This window comes from Pseudopodoces humilis, chromosome 4 (genome assembly GCF_049639895.1).
Source record: "Pseudopodoces humilis isolate 2021_Gansu_Grassland_sample_001 chromosome 4, ASM4963989v1, whole genome shotgun sequence".
Lineage (NCBI taxonomy): Eukaryota > Metazoa > Chordata > Aves > Passeriformes > Paridae > Pseudopodoces > Pseudopodoces humilis.
The window spans coordinates 67,253,076-67,277,036 of NC_142203.1; the positions used below are offsets into that span (position 1 = coordinate 67,253,076).

Here is a 23,961-nt window from a genome sequence, read left to right on the forward strand (position 1 = left end):
CTGTTTCTTGCTCTAATGAGACAGGACATCTAATGATGGGAGATGCTTGGGTAGTTAGGAATGATTTGTTAGCTTTGAATTGCCTTCAAACAGCTTGAATATTACTGAGTGTGGTGAGCTGTCACAGATAAAGGCAATTTTAGCAGTGCAAGTTCAGAGCAGACCACAATGCCTGTGAGTCCAGGTTAAGATGCAATCTTCTAGGCAGCAGTATGGAAGTGAACTCTTGCAGTTACAGCTGGTTTGGAATTCAAATACAGAGCACCGTGTTGCAGCATATTCAAGTGGTGCAGAGCAACAAAAGAAAGTGAATTGCGTGGATGCAAAAATGAGTGTGCATGGATGAGTTGGCTGTTGAGAATTGGTTGAGGGTGTTCTTTTCACATTTGCTGGTATTTTGTTGTAGTTGATAGCCTGAAATGTATCTTTTCCCATCTTTTAGTTGTGATTCTCACCCCACCCCCAGCTTCTCTTTCTCCAAACTGTTTACCTGGCGTCAAGTTACCATGGTTACTGAAGTTTCTCTCCTCAGCCTTACGGCGAGAGGCCGGATAGAGTAAAGAGAGGACCCCGCTGGCATTTCCAGCTGCTTGAAGTTTCTTTAGCCCAGGAAAGCACGGGGTTGGGAGAAGAGAACCCTTCTTTCCAACACCGAAGTTTGTAACTTTTTCCTGTCCCAGAATGCCTCTAAACTATGGAAGCTGAGAGGGCATGCTTACCTTGCCTTCCCTTTCTTTCCCCCCTGTGTTGCCAGGAAACCAAGCCCCTCCTCTCTCCCACTCTGCCCCTCTGTGGAGAATACTCCTACATCTTTGTGGGCATTTGAAGAAGTTGGTGTCTGTTATTTCTTATCTTGGTGTGTGTAACCTTGATTTGTAGAAAGTTTGTAAGATGTACTAACTGAGAAAAATAATTGGTTCTCTCTCTGATGTTCCCTCCCTCCGAGAAACCTTGTTAAAAGAGACCCCCCAGACCCCAAATCCTTTGTCTCTCGTCCTTTGGATTCCCCTTCACAGAAATAAACTGTGGAATGCAAACCAGAGAGAGAGTCCCCCCCTGATTTCTTTACTCGCTTTATAGACTTGGATTCTTGAAGAAAATCAGTGAACCCCACAAACATATGCTGGCTCGAAACTTGAGTGAAGAGAAACCTCATCACTGAGCTAGCCGGGCCACACTCGAGAAGATCGAGTCAGTATTTCTAATTACTTTTGTCTTCAATATCTGTCCCAGTTAATGGTTCTCCATCTAGATACTGGTTTGAAAAGTACTGAGTCTTTCAAAGATGTTAAGGCTGTAATTCACATAGGCATACCAGACCAAGCTTAAGGTATTCACTAAACATAATTCAGTCTTGTGTTGATGAAAACAGGATGTTAAGGACAGCAGTGGGTAGGACTTCTTCTGCTAGACTTGAGCAGTGAAAGTAGTCATAGTTTTATCACAGGGTGAAGCTGAAAACTCAGAATGCTTGCTCTGTGTACTTTGAGCCCATGTTCTCTTGAGCATGCTATCTTGATGCATACATAATTCTTAGCAGAAGAGATTTCACTGAATATGGCAGAGCTGTGTGGAGCTGATTTTCTTTTGGTCAATGAATGTTAGTGTTAAGTGCTGTGCTAAGTTAGTGTTAAATAAGAATGTTAAGTGTTTAAGTGGTAAACATGCTGTTCTAGCTCAATGTACACAATAAGCCTCCAGTAGTGTTGTTCTTGAAAGGATTTTGATGGACTTCTTTCCAAGTCAGTGAGGTCCCACTCTCAAAGGAGATACACCAACATTAGAAAGGCAATAAGGGGCTCTGAGTGTTAACTTGAGTTGTATGCCAGGGTTGGAATAGGCTATAATAGGGAGACAGAGAAGGTGGTAAATGAGGGGGGAAGGTGCCTCTAGTCAAATAAGCCTTTGTCATTTTAAGGAGGGAAGCCTGCCAACTAGTTGAAATTTGCAGCAGGTGCTTGTCTTCAGGGACTGAGCACTTGAGGATATTGTCAATCGTATAGTTGTGTCCTTTGTAGCTGTAGCCTCAGAATGGGTTGATGGTTATAGGCTTAGCTGTGGGGTGTTAAATTATGTGTGAAATTTTGTCTGCTACTAAAATACAACAATGGCAGCTTAGAGCATAGTTACATTATTGGTGCTAGAAAAGCAGAGTAGTAGCTTAAGGCAGGAAATACAGAATGTTTTAACAATTTAGTACAATTTTCCATACTAGTGAAGTTTCCTTCCTTTTATGGAGAATTTGCCAGTTTTAGTGTTTTTTCTGTTTAGCGTCTTCATTAATGGTCCAGATGTTAGGGCAAAGTGTACTCTTAGCAAGCCTGCTCATGACAGAAAATTATGAGGAGTGACTTACGTGCCAGAGGGTTACAGTGACATCCAGAGGGACTTCAAAGGTCTGGAGAAAACAGCTGCCAAGAATCTTGGGAAGTTCAACAAGGGGAAGTGCAAAGTTCAGTATGAAAGAACAGCCCCATGCACTAGTATATGCCATGGGCCACCCAGCTGGAAAGGAAGAGGTCCTGGTGGACACCAGATTTGAATGTGAGCCAGCAATGGGTCCTTGCAGCAAAGAAGGAGAGTGGCATCCTGGGATGCGTTAGGCAAAGTGTTACCAGGTGGGTAAGGGCGGTCATCATTTCCCTCATGTACAGCACCAGCGAGGCCACATCTGGAATCCTGTGTCTGTTTTGGGCTTCAGTACAGGAGAGATATGGACATACTGGAGAGAGCCCAAGAGGCCCACCAAAGCTGCTGAGGAGTCTGCAGCATTTCTCTAATGAGAAAAGGCTGGGAGAGCTGTGACTATTCAGCCTGGAGGAGGGTGGGGGGGGAATCTTCTTAGTGAATATAAATACCTGAAGTAAGGATGCAAAGAGGACAGAGTCAGGCTTTTTCTCAGTGGTGCCCAGGACCAGAGGCAATGGGCGCAAACTGAAGCACAGGAGCTTCCCTCTGAATGTGAAGAAACACTTTTTAAATACGAAAATGACTGAGTCCTGGCACACATGGTCTGGGTAAGTTGTGTAGTCTCCATCCTCAGAGATGCTTAGAAGCTGTCTGGATACAGTCCTGGGTGTCTGGCTATAGGTGACACTGCTTAAGTGGAATTGGACCCCTGATGACCTCAGGCGTACCTTCCAATCTCTGCCATTCTGTAGTTTTGACAGGGATAATGTTAGTAGTTGCTCCTTATTTTTTAAGCAGATGTAACCTCTCAAACTAAGTTCTTTTTCTTTTGCATATTACCATTCAAAGCTATTGAATAGACTTGAAAAAAATGAGCTTTTTGAAGAAAGTAGTATAGGCAATGGTTTGTCTGTTGTGTGTGGCTGAGCAAAGAGAGGTTGATACAGATCATGTATTACATCACTGTTACAGACACCCACAGTATATACAGGGAACAAAACATGGCAGAATTTGCTTGGATTTTAGTTAGATTGTGAGACTAAATGTAGAGATAATGAAAGAAAGGGTGTTTTGAAAACATGAGGCTGTTCATCTTTGAGGTGAGTTATTGATAAGTATATGGTTTAGCTATCTAGTGGCAATCAGTCATTTCTAATGGCATGATGCAAAGAAATTTTTAGAACAAGGAAGGGGAAGGGAAAACTCAAAATGGCTACAAAACCCTGTCTTTTTTAGGCTTTATGTAGTTAAACCATAGAATGTATTACTGCTGAAATTTAGCAGAATTCAGGAGGGTATAGCACATTTGAATGCCTTTAGGCCTCTCTGGATTCCTAGTGAATTGTATTACAAGTAGTGTTCTGTTCACAAAATTGTAAGAATAGAAAAAAAATAATTTTCCTTAAATTTCTTAGAAGATATTCAAATATTGAAAATGTTATGCCTGTAGTGAGTGACAGGCTCCAGAAATACAAAGGCAAAGTCACTCTTAAAGTGCAACTTACTGTAGTGTAATATTTCATTTCACCAATTTATGCTGTTTATTATCAAGTGTGTATAGGAGAATAAACTCACTTTCTTTTTTCTGTTAATTCTAATTTTGGTTTTGCTTTGCTCTGTCCATGTTCCATTAGCACATCTGAAACTTCATCTGACCAATTATTCAGGAGTGCCTCTTCCTTGGTTAGGATCTGCAGCAGTAGCAGATTGCACTGCTTCTAACAGTAACTAGAACATACTTGTTTCAATCATGTTCCTGAAAGAACTGCAGAACTGTGTTTTTTCCTATTCTGCTATTAATAGAATAATCTGTGAAACTTTGAGAAACCTGGCACTTAGATTTCACCAAATATGGTTTCCTTAATGCCAAAATGTTCCAATGTTCTTAAAAGGTACAAATCAAAAAAAACATCCTAATTAGTGGAAGGTTTCATTCAAGACACTCATATTTTAAAAACTATTTTAGAGCTTAGCTTAAATGATGTGCATGGAAATCACTTCTATAAATGAAAAAAAACCCTGCAAGAAATGTTTTAGAAGTTGTAATTTCTGAGGAATACTGTCTTTTCGATAGAGACATACTTGATTTTAGGCCAGATCCTAACTGTCTATCAAAACAGCAGTTGTCAGAATACTGAAACTGAAAAATCAGAGATGTTCTTTGCCTTTTGGAGGAGAGTTTTCAGTGTTCAGTAACCTAAACAGAGCTGGAATAGGAGCAGCATATGTGTGCATGTGTTGCTTTTTACTACAGCAGCATACTGAAGATGAGCAGGTTATGTGCACACGAGTAACAATTAATTTCTACTTTTTTTATTCAAATAAATGAATCAAGTGTGATGAAAAGCAGGGCTTACAGGGAACATTTTATGTGCTTCCTGTGTACATACCCTTTATATGCTACATGTCTTACTTGGAAGGCTGCCTTTTCCTGAAAATGTATTATTCCTCTGACAGTAACTGCCACAGATGGATTATCACATTTCTTAATACATGACTTACTCAGGAAATACCTTAATGTGGAAAATAAAGTGTCTTACAATCTTCATTTATCTGGCAAAATAGATAGCATTAAATAAAAATGTTGTGTTTTCTTTATATTACTAACATAAAAAAGTAAAGTTTTCTACTTCCCATTTAGGTTTAAACGAAAAAGCCTCTATACTTTTTTCAAGAAAAGGGCAGTAGCTGGAAATGAAAAAAGACATGACATAAATGCATTGCAGAGGAGAATTCATTATTTGCTGCAGAATTGCTCTTAATACTGTGACATTCTTAGGTAATCCAGATCTTCTTTCAGTGTTGCTGTTGGGAAGTAACTAACAAAGGTTCTCCTGTATTCCATCTAACAAGTTCTTATCTAAGCTTTTTTGGGGAATAATGCTGCTTATTTGAAAACCTACCTTATATGGCTGTTTAAGTTAGGCAAACACGTGGTTGTGGAGCTGAAGAACAATGTTTTGCCAAGTGGACACCTGTACTTCATTAATTGCTGTTGACCAGCAATTTCTGCTCTCCATAACTTCTGTCTGTTTAAGCGTGCTGCCAGCTTTTTTTTTTTCTTTGAAAGTCCATGTTTCTTTTTTCATATCAAAAACACTGCTACAGTGTTCTTGCTGGAGGTCTTTAGGCAGTTCAGAAAAGGTTATTAATTGTTGCTTGAATGTTCTGTTTTTTGACGCGAGAAATAGAAGTTACCAAAAGAATCATGACATTTATCTAGTTATTTTAATAAGAAATACAGAGCAGTGATTGCTAACACCTTCTGTTTTGAGAGCTTGTTCTCAGGGTGTGGACCTTTTGTTGCTGATGTTTTAATACAGCTTGGCCAAATGTTCAGGGGAGAATTTTCCAGGCTAAGTATCTACCTAGAATTACACTGTTTTTTGCAAAGCAATGCTGTGGCTTATTTGGTTTTGTGGTGTAGAATTGGGCAGGGAAATCTTCATAACTATTTGTTTCCTCAGTGTTTACAATGGAGACTTTGTACAAGTCTTGTACAAGAAAAATATTTTAAAATTGCTGTTTTATTTCAGAAGGACAGTTCTGGGTGTACACAACAGAATTCAATGGTGATACCATGCAAACATCCTATATCCAACTTTAAAAATATCAGGGCAAAACGTCCCTGCTTTGAGAAGAGGTACTTGCATTTGATGAAAGGTGTTTTGTGCATGAAAGCAATGTGGATAAGGCCAGTTTTTGCTTTGGCCTTTACTTTGGGATGAACTCTGCAAGAATGAGAGACAGGGTGGCCCCTCAGCCCCACCCCTAGAAAATCAGATTATCATCGAATTAGAGATTGCTGTGGAGAGATATATGGCCACAGCTCACTGCAGTCAATCTTATCTTTCAGGTTTAATATCATAATGGTATTTTAGAATATGTGGCACTTGTGCTGACACAAATGTGACAGAAAGATTGGTATTTCCCATCATTAGTCTCAGTAGAAATTATAGGAGATGTTATTCAAAGATTTGAGTAAAAGGTGTTTTACAAAAAATACTTGTGCAGAGTAATACAGTACTGCTAATAAAAAGTTAACATCTCATTTTCTTGGAGTTATTCAGCTAGAATGTGAAAGATGAGGACAAGTATACACTGTAGTGTAAAACATCTGAATAGGTCTGATGTCAATAAAATACATTATTTTTGAATTCAAATTTCTTATGGAAGATGTGGTCTAACGCTAGTACAGCAGAGTACAATTTGAAGCTACCTATAACTTCCTAAATTAAAGAATGATTATTCTGAAAGTGAATGTAAACACTGCAAGAATTGTTGTATGAAGTTACATTGGATTGAATGGTCAGAAACTGTATCTGCCTTTGTAGTTGTTGGTCTAGAGCTCATTTGCTTTTGAAACTGGACCTTTTATAAACTAAGGAAAAAATTCTTGATGGGATGCTCAAATGTTGTGTGCTGGTTTTGGCTGGGGTGGAGTTAATTTTCTTCATAGTAGCTGATACTAGGTTGTGTTTTGAATTTGCACTGAAAACGATGTTGGTAATACAGGGATGTATTCATTACTGCTGAGCAGTGCTCAAACAGCCAAGGCCTTTTCTGCTTCTCACTCCACCCACCAGTGAGTGGCCTCAGGGTGCACAAGAAGTTGTAAAAGGATACAGCCAGGACAGCTGACCCAACTGACCAAAGGGACATTCCTTACTATATAGCATCGTGCTCAATGATAAAACTAGGGCGAGAAAGAGGAAAGAGGTGGTGTTCAAAGTGATGGTGTTTGTCTTCCCAAGTAACTGTTTTTCTGTGATGGAGCCTGGCCTTCCTGAGAAGGCTAAGCATCTTCCGCTTTTCTGGGCATATTGTTGCACCTCGGTGTTTTGTGACGGGTCTAGAACTGGACAAAAGATTCAAGGTGTGGCCTCACCAGTGCCCAAATACAGGGGGAAGATCACTGCCCTAGTCCTACTGGCCACAGTATTGCTGATACATAATAATTCCATTGGTCTTCTTGTCCATCTGCCCACACGCTGGCTCATGTTCAGCTGCTGTGGACCAGCACCCCCAGTCCTTTTCCACTGGGCAGGTTTTCAGCTATTCTTCCCCAAGTCTGTAATATAGCCTGGGGTTGTTGTGACCCAAGGACAGGACCTGGCACTTGGCCTTCTTGTGCCTCATATGATCAGCTTTGGCCATTAATCCATCCTATCCAAATCCTTGTTTTGTTTCGCTTGTGTGTTTGGCCTTTGCCTTCCGTATTAAACTGTCTATCTCAACCCACAAGCTTTCTCACTTTTACTCTTCCAGCTCTCTCCCCACTTCCACTGTGGGGAATGAGCAAGTGGCTATGTGGGCTGAGTTGCCAGCAGGGGTTAAACTGTGACACACTGGAACAGCTTGTCTGGAGCAGTCTTACAATCTCCATTCTTGGAGGTGGTCAGAACCTGACTGGACAAGGCCCTGAGAAACCTAGCTTTAAGATAAGCTGAGTTTTGAGCATTGGATAAGGTCAGGTGACTTCCAAATCCTTGTTTAAACCAAAATAAGCCTATGAGTTTTAAATTCCTCCTAGTTAATAAAGCAAACTGAATTGAGTGTATTTGGAAGATTTGGAATATTTGCTTATTAGCAAAAATGCTAATAAGGTATATTAGAATTTAGTTTGGGGAAGAGAAGAGTTGATCTACAAAGAAAACGGGCTGCGTCAATGAGTTAGCTTCTTTCTCTGCAGTCCTGCAGTACCTATTGGTGTATTCTTAACTCATAGAACATACAGAGTAATTTGTATAAATTCATCTTTTCCCCACGGTGTTGAGGGATGTGCTGAAGAACATGCATGTGGTTTGTTACCATAGCTCAGCTGACATACAGTATTTCATTGGTACTTCAAGAACTTGATGATATGCCTAGATCTTTTGGAGACTTCTTTATCAAGACTAAGATGAAGTACTTTATGTGGTGCAGTATGAAAAATAACTGCTTAAGGTAGAGATTAGTAAAATAATTGTAGAGAAGGAGCTGGTAGAGGTGATTAGTAGAAGAACTCATCAAATAGCAGTAATTGCAGTAGAGTTCACTAGGGATTGGTTGTGACTTTAGTATTTTTATTAGTGTGGCATGTTATGCTATTTGATGTCAGGAAAATGGAGTCAGTATACAGGTAACTTTAAAAGAATCTACTCTGAGGAAGCTAAACTGCTGGGAAAGAAAACAGTTGTCTGGAGCAGAGTGGGTGGCACAGCTGAAAATTCGTATGAAATGACGCATGAGGTTCTTGCCATCTGTAGTCAAAGAAAAACAGATAATATTAAGATGGGTGCCCAGATGAAGGAAGAGTGGAATAGAGAGTTTGGCAAACTAATCTAGGAGGAGCTAAGTTCATCTCAGCAAATGTGATGAGGCACTAATCAGCAAACCAGGATAAGAACTCTTGTAAGTTAATTGAAGGAGTTGGCACAAGGATATTTTTATGTAAATTCATTACATTAAAATGTCTGCTTATCTTAGTGTTAAAGGTTTTCAGTACAACCATGGAGAGAAGAATGCCACGAATTTAGAGGAGATGTCACAGTTAATTTCTGTTACATAATGTAACACAACTTTTAGAAAGGCAGAAGCAGTCACTTCTAGAATGCTTTTCTTGCAGTCTTGCAAACTCAGTCACGAGCTCTGCATGATGTTGCAGAAGCAAGGGGAACAGGTCTGCTAAAATAAACATGGCCATAGAACCTGTGTTAGCCTTAGAAATCTAATTATTTGGGCTGTTAATTCTATGCCATGATAAGGAAATTTGCTTCTCAGTTGCACAAGAAATGAAATTTTCGGTACCATAATCTTGTTAATAGTTCTGCTGGTAACGTTCATAATCTTTTCGCAATTTTAAATACTGACAACTATCAGGTATCTTTAATCGTACATATTCTGAGTTCAAAAGCTTTTTCTCTGCTAAACTGACTGGTACTGTTACTTTGTAGTGTGTTGTGATCACTGTATCTTACTTTGTAACAGTAACAAAGAGTTTAATGAAACATGGAAAAGCCAAGCTAGTGCTTCAGCACAAGTCTTCCGCTCCTTTTTTTTTGCTCCATTTCCCTGTATATATATATATATATATATATAATTAATATGGGTTCTGACTCTCAGCAGATCTATTTTGTAAGCTGCTGTGTTTCTTAAAATTTCTGTCACGCTAGAATATGACCCCAACAGGGAACCCTCACATTGTTTTCTGCTAGATTAATAAGTTAAATCAGTGCACTGAATGGCTTGACAAGCAGCAGAATTAGCACCAGGGATGGAATAAGATGGCTTAGCCAACATTGGTGTTTGGAAGAAGGGAAAACTAAGAGTGGGAAAAGTGTGAAGCAAGAATTACCTTGTTGGCAGTATTAGACTGTTGATGTGTTCAGCTGCAGTCAGTTAAGCAGTCTGCTGTCTGTTTACTCAGTTTAATGATATTTTAGTAGATATATAGACCATGATAATTACCTCCGAATTTGTGAATATTTTACACTTCTGTACTGTTAGTTATGTAGATTATGAGGTCTAATTTTATAGACTGTCATTCACTTTTGCCATCATAAAACAGTCTTCCTGGATTTTGTGATGGGGTCCAATTTCTCATGTTAAGTAAACGGAATTTTCCTGGGAACATCAGGGAGGAGGAGTTGTTGAAAGCAGCGATAGGAGGTAAATCAAAGTACCTAGGTATTTTCATTTTTCTCTTAGGCTAATAATTGAAAATAACATAAAATATTATTGTAAGTGCAACTCATAACTGAAGTAAAATTGGATAGAATGCATCTAGTCTTTTAAGCAGTGAGGGACATATAACGGGAAGAAGGTGGTGTCCAGGCATGTAAGTACATCAGTAGTAAAATTTTCTCTGTTTCTGCTGTGAGAATGGTTTGGAGCAGGGAGAGAGGGGGGTTGCATGTGTGTTTCTTTAATTTGTAAGTGGGTTTTGCTGTAATTAAAATGATAAAATCAGGTTTTCGAAAAATAAGTTAAAAAATTATTACTGAGCACCAGGAAGTTGTGGGTATGTCTTTTGTGAAATTGAAAGTATATAGATAGAGCTTTTATTGAACACCAGTATAGGAAATGTACAAAAAAAATCAGAATTGTTATTGAATCCCACTTGATGTTATTGTTCCAGATAGTGATATTTTATGTGTTTTGTTTTATTTGCTTGAAAATCAAAGTAACTATTCTAAGCTACTAATCATAATCCACAGTTAGATATCATAATAGGACGACATCATGCAGAGTTACATATTGGTGCAGGACAATAATTCTAGTTTCTTTTCAAGTAGTTAAACCTTTGAAGCAATGATTTTTTATTTCTGCTAATTTATTTCTGTTAATATTTGTGGTTTTTTAGTAAATTACCACATATTAGCATCCTACCTGAAAATTTTAGAGAGGCAGATTAGCCTCAGCATGTGCCTGGAAGATTGCCAGAGCTCTGGTAGTGGTTTTCTTGCTTGATATAATTGTTTGCACTTTTGATGCTTCATGCTGTATCAGTGGACTTTTGCTCAAGCAAGTGGGGCCAGCTTCTATAATTTTAACCATCTGTTGGAGAAGTCTCCTATCAGATATATGTGTCTTAAGTAAATACAACAGTTCTGAGCTGATTTTCATGTAAGTCTTTAAAATTTCATTGCTTGAATATGGTGTAATGAAAATCTTCATGCTAGTAAAATAGTGCATGTTAGTCCACTAGTACTTGCTAGTAATAAGCTCTCACAGAAAAGTAGCATTTTCCTTAATTTGACAGGTGTGTCTCTTTATTGAAGAACTACTAAAGCATTTAAAACTTGCCAGTCTGGAAAAAATGAGTTTGGGACTACAGCATTATTTTGAATGAAAGACTTGTCTTCCACTGCTTAGAGAAAACTCAACACAAATGCCCCTCCTTATGAAGTAGATAATCTTCTGCATGAAATGCCAGGAACTATAGAGCATGGAGTAACGGGTACAAATTGAAATAGGGGACATTGAGGTTAGTTGTTGGAAAGACATTCCTTACTCTAAGAGTGGCAAGAAAGCTGGAACAACCTGGGCTGGTTGCCCAGGGAGATTGTGGGTGTCCTGATCCTGGCAGCATTGGCCTTGAGCAATCTCTGGTCTAGGAGCTGCCATGGAGTTTGGGACTAGATGGTCTTTAATGTCCCTTCCCATGCCTTAACATTCTGTGATTCTGTTCTGTGTGTCCATCCACAGAAATTTAAGAAAGATGCAGCCTTTTCAATGGGGTTGGAAAATGGTTAATAGAAGCCATTAAATAAGAGTATGCACAGATAGAAGGCTGCTCCAGATCTGTCGTAGAACAGGCAAAGTATTAGTCAAATCTGGGATTTTGAAACGTGCAAGCATTAGCTTTGTAGGTTGGATTAATTACTTATTTTCTTCTGCCAATACAGCCAGCAGCCAGCTTCGGGTGTAGCCTATTCCCATCCAACCACAGTTGCCAGCTACACTGTCCACCAGGCCCCAGTGGCGGCACACACGGTCACTGCAGCCTATGCCCCGGCTGCAGCCACGGTGGCAGTGGCCCGGCCTGCCCCGGTGGCCGTGGCAGCTGCTGCCACAGCTGCTGCCTATGGTGGGTATCCCACGGCACACACAGCTACAGACTATGGCTACACGCAGCGGCAGCAAGAAGCTCCACCACCACCACCTCCTGTCACCACGCAGAATTACCAGGTGAGTTCCTGCTGTGTGATTTTTAAAGGATACTTTGAGAGGAGTAAGGCTGTTCGGAAAAGAAGGTGTGTTTTTGTGAAACTGCTGCTGTAAAGAAAAGCACTGTCTTGCATTGGCCTGGATGTTGGTTTGGTGTTCAGTAAACTGGGTCATGGAGCTGAAAAGACTGTTCCAATAAAGATTTTCAGTAGAGGTAGAAATAGTTCCTTTATCAGATACCTGGGTGCCACTGGAATCTCGTACCAATCCTGTGAGGACAGAAGATTGCCCTAGGAGATAAACTACTACCCTGTAGGTAGTTTCTGGATGTCCTCTTCTGAGATCCTGCCTAATCTTCTGTGGATACAGGCTTTTGTAAAAGGGCTTTTTGCTCTCTGTCTCCTTTCATCTTGAAATATTATGTTTCTTGCAATAATTTTTCAGCTTTTTAATCCTGAACTTATCAGGACATTATCTAGATTCTAATTACCATTTTGGTTTGTTTAAAGGGACTATATTGTTGCTGCATTTTCTTAATTTTTCTGTATAGCTTGTGTAATTTGTTATATATTCTCAGGTATTAGATACATTTGGAAAAAAAAGAGAGTCCCCTAAACTAAATAATTCCTTTTTACACAGATTGGATGAAAAGGATTTTGTTGTTATAGTTCTTGGAATTAAAAAGAATTTTAATGCATTAGTATATTTCTGCTTTAGTAGTTCATGCCTTGCTCCCCCTTAGTTGATGAACTCATTGTGCTTTACTGTAAACATGGTGAGAATGGAAAAATGTATGTATGTGCATATAGTGGCGTCCAAGTCATCCCCTTCTAAGTTTATTAGAGATCCACTGGATTGTAAAGGTGTCAAATAAGCTGCTTTTGTTGCCTTTATAGACTGGTTATGGCTCCCTAATGAACTAGTTGATACACCAAAAAGTAAAGGCTTTAAAAGTACCACTTTAATACTCTAAAAAATATATTAAGACAAATGTTGTTAATGATGAGATTTTAAAAGAAAATACAGGCTCATGTTTCTACCCCTGAGAATTTATTTGGCCTTGTAGAAATTAATTTTTTGTAGAGATCTGTGGTGGGTTTTTTCTTAATATTTTACAGAAATAGAAGCTGATACAGTCATTAAAAGCTATTGAGAGAAGATGCTTTTCAAAAATAATTTGGTAGAGAAAGGGATTAATAGCATGAGGCTAATTCCTGTATTGAGTCTGTAAAAGACCATTAGGGCTGTTTCAGGCCTGATGTATCTACGAGAGTAAATTTAATTTCTCTAATGCATTTATTGTACATCTACTGTACATGTAGATGGGGAATTTTTACTCTACTTAAGTAGGCCAGAAGACAATACATTGTTAATTTGACTCTGCTGATGACTTCTATTACTCTAGCTATATACCTACAGGTGGTTTCTCTGTTTTGAATTCTTAGGATTCCTACTCTTACGTTCGATCTACCGCCCCGGCTGTGGCTTATGACAGTAAACAATATTATCAGCAGCCGACCGCGACTGCGGCAGCCGTGGCTGCTGCTGCCCAGCCACAGCCCTCAGTGGCTGAGTCCTACTACCAGACAGGTGGGTGGCATGATTAAAGCTGCTCTTGTTACTCACAGTCTTGTTGACTACTTTAAGCCTTAAACATGGTTGGTTGACTATTTCATATTATCTTCTTGTTTTGTTTTTTAAGTTTTGTCATGTAATCTCTGTCACTATGTGGAAAGTTTTTCCGTGCCTAGAACTTCAACACTTGTGACATTGCTATAAGTAGCCGCCTCTGAGGTTTGGAGTGCCACTAAATACATTCAAAATATACTTCTAGGCAAAGTTCTTGCTGATTAGTCTAGAAACCTTGCTGAAATAGGTTGAGATAATAAGTGTTGTGTTCAGGTGATAACTCAGTTAGAAATACTCTTTCCATTCTCTAGGTACTTCATGTATATAATTCTCTAATTACTTGTATCATGATTGCTACAAAGCATGAATCCTGCTTATTTTTTTGACATAGAATTAAGACAAATGTTTAGGTGTGCTTTGGTTTGGAGTATTCTAGTAAAACTCTTGGATAAGAAGGCTGTTTAATACTTGTTTAAAACCATGTTAAAAACATGATAGCACAGTTAAAAATAAATAAATTTAAGGCTTATTACTGTGAGCTGTGACTTGATTGAGATACATGGTGTGCAGTGCCTAGCCACGACAGTAAAGCAATCCAGTGCACAACCCTAAAATGCAAAACAAATGAAACAAAGCTCCCAAAACAAACCCCCACTTTTTACACATTTGTTCACAAGCATATTGTTAATTTTCCTTTAGTATGCTTTGCATTGCACTCAACTAAAACTTGTCAATGTTTGTACACTTGTATTTTCTGTCTTCATTAGCTCCGAAAGCAGGATATAGTCAAGGAGCAACTCAGTACACCCAAGCCCAGCAAACACGGCAAGTGACAGCTATAAAACCTGCAACCCCAAGTCCAGCAACAACAACGTTTTCCATATATCCAGTGTCCTCAACTGTGCAGCCAGTGGCAGCTGCAGCCACTGTTGTTCCATCCTATACTCAGAGTGCAACGTACAGTACAACAGCAGTAACTTACTCTGGTAAGACTTTTGCATGTTTTATTGCTGGGATCCTTGCAGTTGCTGCAGAAGAGGCTTTCAACGCTCTGAATTCTAGCAGTTTGCTCAATTATATTGTAGTCTGCTGAGAAGTATCAACCAGTTCAATCATTACAATGGCAGAATGTTTTGTTGTATCTTTAAAAGAGGTTTGATGCATTATGTGCCTATTTTGTTACATGTGAGAGCATACAAAGTGTTGGCATTGCTACCTGAACAGTAAGGTATAAACTGAAATGGAGAAAATGGAATATAAAACTTAAGGAAAGGCATCTACACAGATGTTACTCCCAGGAAATGGGAAGGGTGCATGCAGTTACAGAGACAGGGAGGAGCAGTTCAGCATAAATCTTGTAAGTTTGGGTTGTCCTGACCCAAAATGGAATGAGAAATGTGTGCTGAAAAGAACTTAATTCAACCATTAGGAATCCAAAACACAGTTAAAGATGAAAATATGGTAACTTCATAGCCATAGATGGTAATTAACTGGCATGTTATAGCTACCCTGTACTTTTTGTTTTCTTTTGTTTCCTGCTTAGAAAGGGATTTTTTTACTTCCTTGAGACAGAGCCTGGTTTCCCTGATTTATTCAACCAGAAATCAAGGACTGTGTAGCCAGGTTTTAGGGAGTGAAGCATCTTCTCTGTACCAAAACAACTTAAGTCACTGAAATAGGATGTAATAACACTAGACATTCTGTCTTTTATCTTCATTTTTTTCCCCTTCCTCTCCATATTATCAGTCCTTGCCGTTTGGAAATGTGAACAGCAAATCTGGTTCTAGAAGATTTCTTGTTTCATGTGGCCTTTGCTGATTTTTTCACTATAGTTCTTGTTCCATCATACCCAATCTTACCAGATGTACTAAGAAATTTCCTATGTTCTCTAGGGATGCTTTGATATATCTAACATAACTATGTGTCTGCAAAGATGTGTCTAGAATTGAATATATTCCAGCACGATTAGTGGCTGTATATTTTTCTACTGTGAAACATGAAGCCAAATTCAAGACTGCCTGACAAGATCTCAGTGAATTACTTATATCTTGCCTTGTCCCTCAACTGTTATGCAACATGATTTGAATTAGTGTATTATGTAATTGATACATTATATATGGTGATGTAACATTTGTTTTTATTTTAATTTTTCAGGTACCTCCTATTCTGGCTATGAAGCTGCAGTGTATTCAGCTGCATCATCCTATTACCAACAGCAGCAGCAGCAGCAACAGAAACAGGCAGCAGCAGCTGCTGCTGCTGCTGCTGCAACAGCTGCTTGGACAGGGACCACCTTTACTAAAAAGACACCATTCCAAAATAAGCAACTGAAACCAAAACAGCCTCCCAAACCACCCCAGATCCACTACTGTGACGTTTGCAAGATCAGCTGTGCTGGACCACAGGTATCTGTATTATATATTATTCTACTATACTTTATTCATAATTTCTTCAGCTGAAAACCTGACCCTCTTAAGAGTCATAGAATTGTAGAATGGCCTGGGTTGGAAAGGACCTTGAAGATCATCTGGTTTCAAGCTCTGTGCTGTAGGCAGGGACACTTGAGTGCCTCCAGGGATGGGGCATCGACAGCTTCCCTGGACAACCCGTGCCAGTGCATTATCACCATCACAGTAAAGAATTTCTTTGTAATACCTAAACCAGCTCTCTTTCAGCTTGAAGCCATTCCCCCTTGTTCTGTCACTCCAGGCTTTTGTGAAAAGTCTTCCATCTTTCTTATAAACTTCCTTTAGGTACTGGAAGGTCCCAGCTAGGTCACCCCAAAGCCTTTTCTTTTCCAGGCTGAACAAACCAGATTGTCTTAGCCTTTCCTCATAGGAGAGGTGCTCCAGCCCTCTAATCGAGAGTATTTTTTGACTTTTAGACCTGAGTGCATACTTCTACTAAAGGAATAATGAAATAAAAATGTGTACTATTATAGAAAGAGTTCTTATTGGAAGACATAAGGATACACCCCCCTGAATTGGTACAGAGAAGCTTCACCTGACTTCAGAATTATTTGAAACTCTGAATGTGATTTGTTTCTTTAGTGTAGGAAACTTCTTAGAAAATACTGTTTTGAGAGCTGTGGGATTACACAAATTTTGTGAATGGGAAACCTGAAAATTTATTCTTCATTATATTCCAACTTCCCACTTCAGTGTCTCAGTGGGTACAAGTGCCTAGAAAGTTGATAGAAAGTCAGGCAGAGTGTTTGTGTGAGTCTGATTAAACAGTTACTTTACTTTGGGTAAACTTGTCGTTATTTCCTACCCTGTCTGCTCTAGGTCGCCAGTGTTAATATAGGAACTAATATCAATTTTTGGATTTCTTTTTCATTACTTAGCTTTATCTGTGCACTACCTTCTTTTAAATTGATTTTTCTGTTTATCTGGATCCACTTAGAGTTTGAGGGAAGCTGAAAATCAAAAATAATTGAATGGAATGCAGGAAACTGCAATTTTCTGATCCTATCAAATTTTCAGTGGTGATGATGACCACTACTTGATTGGAATTTTGAGAAGTTAGAGGGAAAAAAAATGTATTATTTTACCTAAGTGTGAGATTCTGATGCTGGAGAAGAACATTTTCTGGTCTTAGAAGTGGCCTATTAATGCCTTAGAGCATGCTGTACCACAGAAATGATCAGTGTAGGGGGTACTTCTTAGGTAAAATGTGTGTCTTCTGTTATGTTCTGTATTAGATATATTCACAGTACAAAGACAGCTTACTTGTGTGTTTTGTTTATTTAAACAGACTTACAAAGAGCACTTGGAAGGCCAGAAACACAAAAAGAAAGAAGCAGCATTAAAAGCTTCCCAGAACACCACCAACAATAGTACTTCTGCTCGTGGAACTCAGAATCAGTTGCGCTGTGAGCTTTGTGATGTGTCTTGTACTGGGGCAGATGCTTATGCTGCCCATATCCGTGGAGCTAAGCACCAGAAAGTGAGAGTTTTCTCTTTTTCTTACCATGCTAGTCTGAATAAACATTTCTCCCCATCATTTTTTCTCATTATTAGGAAGGAGAAAATATGCAGAAACAATATAATTTAAATTATTTTATTTAAAGATTTTATTTATTCTTTTCCTTTCAAAGTTGTCTTTAGGCTCACTATTAGAAGGGCATTGTTGAAAGAAGAGGGGAAATATTGCCATAGCACCAATGACAAGAGGATATATTGGGATATCATGCAAATCGTAGGAAGAAGGTGTGAGGATGAGAGAGAGTGAGATGAGGGAAAGGTACCATTTGAGGACGTGTGGCACCATGCTTGTGCCCCCTAACTTTTCTCAGAATTTTTCTTGAGATTCATCTTACATGTCTGGCTGGCACAGGAAATCTTTCAGTGCCCTTTGAAACACTGTAAGCTGAGCTAGTGCAAAGAAGAGGAATGCTAGGCATCATTATTTGATAGTTCTTGCAAAGAAAACTGTCCTGTGGAAGCAAGGAACAATAGTAGTTGTTGTAGTAGACTTTATAGTGAGTATGTTTAGAAGGCTTCTGGTACACGTGTTTTTCTTACTGTTTGGGTGCTCTTTTGTGGGCGTTCTGAAATGAAAACTCTGGGCTGCACTGTGAAATGCTGTGACCCATGTTTTAAGCTTTGACATAGAACAGTATGTACAATGATAGGTAGAACATGTGTTTAGAAATTACAGATTTTCCTCGTAACTCTGGAAAGATTAATGTCACTAACAAATACAGTATTAATACTCTGCTTTTATAGCTCTTTGCATCTCAGGACACAGGCATCGGTAACGTTCTTATCAAAATAAATAAATCTCACAGCATGTTTAAAAGAGAGCAGAAACTAAAATTTAGAGAGACTTGCCTAGTGTTCTTCTTTTAATAAACTGAGCCATTGCTTTCTTCAGTTGTGCTCAATAACTCCATCAGTATATGGAGTATAGTATATATTACCCTTTTATATTTGGATATAGTTTTCTCTTTTGACAGTTGCAAACCATTGCTGGGTTTAGGTTCTTAGCAGTGTGAAAATGGTATCTCAAAGGACTCTCTTTAATCCTGTGAGAAATAAAGAACTGTGTGCATGCTACTGGAAAAAAGTAATTTTGAAGAGTTGCTTAAGCTTAAATTTATCCTATTGTGTGACATTAATATGTCTGTATTCTAATAGGGAACATAAAAAATAAGAGCAAAAGCCTAAGAAACTAATTTATGTGCATATATCATGATTGTACACATGTTCACATGTAAGGCATGTCTCAGATTTGTATTTTTTACTGCTGTTATCCAAACTCAGTCTTTAGTTTTGATCTTGCGTGTTTTTTTCCTAAGGATTACTTGCATTGCTTTTTCAGGTGGTGGTCAGCAGTCACCAAAAAGAAGTATTATTCCATGACAGACATGTTGTGGAAAGACCTCTGCTTATTACTTCTAAGAATAAGCATGTACCTCTTTACTTTCTATAAGATACTAAAGAGCTCTGAAATACATCTTAAATCCTTCTAAACTGTTTCTGTACATTAGAAAAAAAGAAAAAAAAAAGGTAAACTTTTGCCTAAGGAATATCTTTAGTTTAGCTAAATAATCTGGAAAGTGATTCAATATGAAGACTCTTCAAGTGTAGCAATCAAAAGACAGTGTTGCTGAAGGTGAATTAAATAACTCTTAGTTCCAAATATTGTTTGGAACCAAAACAGTTCAATGTTTTGCCTTTTAGGGAGTCTAGAAAGTGACCAGGCAACAAAACAGATATATTGAAACACTAGGAGCAAAATGTATTCATGAACTATCCTGAGTTACAAGCTTGTTGTGCTTTGTTACTATGTAAACAGCTGTGGGAGTAAATGCCTGAGTTTCTAATGGAAGTAAGCAATATAAGATAACAACTACATATTCCTTTGTTACAGACGAGAAGAGTTTTTACTCATCTGTCTTTTGTTTTTCCCAAGACCACTTTTTGTAAAAAAAAAAAAAATCTAATTTTTTATTTCTATTTTTTTTATATTGATACTTTTGCTTGTGATACATTATTTTTATAACTATCTTGGAGAGATCATATTCTGAATTTCTTTTCCTGCTTACAGGTGGTAAAGTTGCATACAAAACTTGGCAAACCCATTCCTTCAACTGAACCAAATGTGGTTACCCAAGCTACTTCCTCAACATCCACATCTGCTTCCAAACCAACTGCCTCTGCTTCAAATATAGCAACTAGCAGCAGTACAGTGAACTCTTCCGTTGCATCTTCTGCAGTGAAAATTCTTACTCCCACAACAAACACACCACTTAACACTGCGTCCAACAACAAAACATCTTCAACCGCTGCTAACATAGCTGTAAAGAAAATATCTACACCGAAAATAAACTTTGTTGGCAAGTACAGAAGTCAGTCTTTATTTTGAAACCTAACCTGTTCCATAAATTTTTTAAGAATTAGTGCAGCAGACGCAAATGTATTTAGGTAACTCCATGCATGAGTTACTCCACTATGTTTAAGGGAATTACTGATAGGCAAGAATGTCTATAAAAATTTTGCTTCAAAATTGATGGTGTTTTCTGCCCAGTTGTCTCCACCTGGCCCTTCTTAAATACTTTTCCCACTTTTGTAAGAAGCCTCCTACCTTTGGTTTCATATGTAGTAGTTGCTGGAGTATTGCAGTTTATAGTCCTAATTTCAGTTCACAGTCTGGGCTGTTAATGCACCTGCAATAGATTGGCATTTTGTGATGGGCAACAGAAACATCATTTTTACAGTGGAAAACTAACCGTGGAAACTTTGAACTGAACATAACAGAGATGGGAAGCATTTGTTCCACAATAAGCTATCCTGCTCTTCAAGGAGAGCCTTATACAGTTGCAACACCAGGGGTACACTGCCTTTACTAGTACAAACATTATAATTTTGAAGCACTTTTTCTAGATAGATTTACAAAATAATAAAAAAAGAGATAATTAAAATAAGCTTTCTGAGTTATTCCCCATTCAGTCCTCTCTCTTGAAAAAGCAGGAAAGCAAATAACAAAGTGGTAATTTTATAAAGCAAAAGTTTTTCTTGTTAGAATAAACAACTTCAGTGTTTAAGTAACCTGAATGTTGTTAAACTTACTGTTAAAATATTTAATTGTATTGAAAACATATCTAAGTTTGTGTAGATTTTAAAAGACTATAATTCTTTGCCCAGATCATAGATATTTACAAATAAAATCTTCAGTTTGCACATTATGTTAAATCACATTTTCATTTTACAAAGGGTAGTAATTTAACTTTTTTTGATTTCTAGGTGGCAATAAGCTTCAGACAACAGGCAGTAAAATGGAAGAAATGAAATCAGCTGAAAGTGTTAAAACACCTCCTGCTGCTACAGTACAAACACAGGAAGTAAAACCAGACACAGCAGCTGAACCAGTGACTCCCACAACTCTTGCTGCCTTGCAAAGTGATGTCCAACCAGTGGGCCATGACTATGTGGAGGAGGTATTAATATGAAAATGTTATTATTTTTTAGTTGTTTCAGTGAAACGTAGTCATAGAGTGGTTGAGGCCGGCAGAGACCTCTTTATGTCATCTGGTTCAGTCACCCTGCTTTAGAAGGACCACCTACAGCCAGTCACCTAGGACCATGTCCAGATGGTTTTTGAGAATGTGAAAGGATGGAGATTGCATAACTTCCCTGAGCAGTTGTGTGGGAGCAGTCAGTCACAATAAAACAGTGTTCTGATCTTCAGCTGTTTTTCAGTTGGTGCTAATTGTCTTTGGTCCTGGCACTGGGCACCATTGAAAAAAGTCTGGCTCTTTCCTCTTTACACCTTTTCTCCAGATATTTATATATCCTGATATGATCCTCCTCAGCCTCCTCTTCACTAGGTGAAACAGTTGAGGTCCCTCTGGATGTCAGTGCAATCCTTTGGCATACCAGTTACTCCTCTTAGTTTTGTGTCATCAGCAAACTAGCTGAGGGTGCATTCTGCCCCATCATCCAGAGCATTACTGAACATGTTACAGGACTGTATTGATCCTGGAGGTGTATTGCTGGCTCCTGGCCTCCAACTGGGCTTCATTTTGCTGATAACCACCCTTGGCCAGACTGTTCAGATGGCTTTCAGTCCACCTCACTGTATGCTTTTCCAGCCTATGCATTAACAACTTGTGTAGGAGAATGTTGTGGTGAGACTGTCCAAGGTTTTACTGAAGTCTACATGGACAGTCTTCACTGCTCTGCCTTCATCTGCCAGGCCTTCACCTTGGTGAAGTCATGCTGACTGCTCCTAATGGTTTTCTCGATCTCATTGTACCTGGAAATAGTTTCCAGGATTAGCTGCTCCATTGCCTTCCCAGAGATCAAGATGAGGTTGACTGACTGTAATTCCCTGGGTTCTCCTTGAAGATAAGAGTGACAAGGCACTGAACCTGCAAAGGCTTGTGCATGTGTTTACATTTTTGTGTTGTTCATGTTTCTTTTTTGCTTCATATGGCTGGTATGAAATAGGTGGATCAAATCTGATGTGAATTTTGCATAATACACCAATTTGTGATTTATTAGCTCACTATGTTCAGGTTTGAATTTACAGCTGTGTACTCTTTGGAATGGAAGGACCTTGTGTTCTTGCTTATTACCAAGCACAATGGTGTGTCTGTCAGAACTGAAGCTTCTACTTTTCCACTTTGCCTTCTTTCAGTTATTGTGTGAACTTCGTAATGTGTTTTGGGACAAATGTGTTTGAGGTAGACATCCAATGTCACTGGATATTTAGATTAATGGATAATTAAATTTTATATCAGCTTTATGAAATAAATAAAAAAGACCAAATGTGTTAAAACTTTATTTTCCAGGTAAGGAATGATGAAGGAAAGGTGATCCGCTTTCACTGTAAACTCTGTGAGTGCAGTTTTAATGATCCTAATGCCAAGGAGATGCATTTGAAAGGGCGGCGGCACAGACTTCAGTACAAGGTAAAAATGCTAATGCTACTCTCTGAAAATCGACCAGATATCAGCTAACTGGTCTGGTCACCTGTTCTTAGGTTTAAAGACTAGATAAAAGTAAGCACTCTGAGTAAGCAGCATGTAAAAAAAGAAGTATATTTCACAGGCAGTATAGTGTTTAAAGAATAATGCAAGCTGCGAAATTGTATTTTGGTTGAGGTTTTTTAAAATGTTTTGAATGTTGCTTGTAGTACAACCAATGCAAGCAACAATGAGTTCTTTATGTTGCTTATGATGAAGTTTAAAAAACGGAAAATAGTATTGCTCAATGTTTTTGGTGGGATGAACAACATTAAAAAGCAGACTTTTAAAGGTGAGTGCTTTTGTGCAGTTCTAACACTGCATTTTACTCCCTTTGATTTTATTGTAGAGGAGTAGTGTTATGTTAAGTATGTCTGAATAACTCCATAACCTTGAGATGAGGACAGGAAAACAGCATTTAATTCATTACTTTTCTGATCTAGAAAAAAGTAAACCCAGACTTACAAGTAGAAGTAAAGCCCAGTATTCGAGCAAGAAAAATTCAAGAAGAGAAGATGAGGAAACAGATGCAAAAAGAAGAATACTGGAGAAGGCGAGAAGAGGAGGAACGCTGGAGGATGGAAATGAGGTAATGCATTATGTTTCATGAATGAATGTGACAAAGCTGCTGTCAGATTGTCTGAAACTTAACTCTACATATAGTTACTTATTTTAAATACTTTAGGGAACTCTGTACTGTCTTGTTTTAAATTGTCGTTCTCTCGCTGGGATTTTTGTTTGCTACTGTTCAGTTGTACTGAGGAATGCAGAGTTATTAGAATTACTTTACAATAAATGCAGACCTACTTTTACAACAATAATTCATGTTAGTTACCATCTGTTCGTTGGTGTTTGCTTATGACTATTAAAAGTTGTTGAGGACAGAGAAGAATCTCTCTAGAGTGTTGTCAAGTATTAAAACAGTATAAACAAGTATAAACAGAACACTTTGATTATTCAGGCGATATGAAGAGGACATGTACTGGAGGAGAATGGAGGAAGAGCAACATCACTGGGATGACCGTCGCAGAGTACCAGATGGAGGGTATCCTCATGGCCCTCCAGGACCTCTAGGTCTGCTGGGAGTTAGACCTGGAATGCCTCCTCAACCCCAAGGACCAGCTGTGAGTTTCTTAACTTGAGAAAAGAATTAAACCATTCTTACTAGGAGGCACAGTTAAGAATTATAAATTATTCAGTGCTACTTCACTTGTCTCCAGTGTTTCTTAATAAAGGATTTAGAAAAGAGAAGAAGAAATTATATGCTAATGAAATGGTGTAGGTGGACTAGTCTTCCA

At 38.5% G+C, this 23,961-nt stretch overlaps 1 protein-coding gene and 1 non-coding gene across 4 annotated transcripts in view; both read left to right on the forward strand.

The window, feature by feature from the left end:
- ZFR (zinc finger RNA binding protein) overlaps positions 1-23,961 on the forward strand; it is a 47,845-nt gene that overhangs the window by 7,029 nt on the left and 16,855 nt on the right. For 2 of the 3 annotated variants that reach the window (XM_014256987.2, XM_014256988.2), the window contains exons 3-12: positions 11,799-12,081; positions 13,506-13,650; positions 14,457-14,675; positions 15,844-16,094; positions 17,446-17,637; positions 19,744-20,044; positions 20,940-21,133; positions 22,490-22,609; positions 23,107-23,252; positions 23,625-23,787. In XM_014256987.2, the coding sequence (XP_014112462.1) occupies positions 11,799-12,081; positions 13,506-13,650; positions 14,457-14,675; positions 15,844-16,094; positions 17,446-17,637; positions 19,744-20,044; positions 20,940-21,133; positions 22,490-22,609; positions 23,107-23,252; positions 23,625-23,787 (2,014 nt within the window). The remainder of the gene's footprint in view (positions 1-11,798; positions 12,082-13,505; positions 13,651-14,456; positions 14,676-15,843; positions 16,095-17,445; positions 17,638-19,743; positions 20,045-20,939; positions 21,134-22,489; positions 22,610-23,106; positions 23,253-23,624; positions 23,788-23,961) is intronic. The other variant, XM_005527993.3, reaches the window with a different exon arrangement.
- LOC148184527 (small nucleolar RNA SNORA66) lies at positions 9,019-9,156 on the forward strand. The gene has a single exon (XR_015772445.1). It is a non-coding gene; the product is annotated as a small nucleolar RNA SNORA66 (small nucleolar RNA).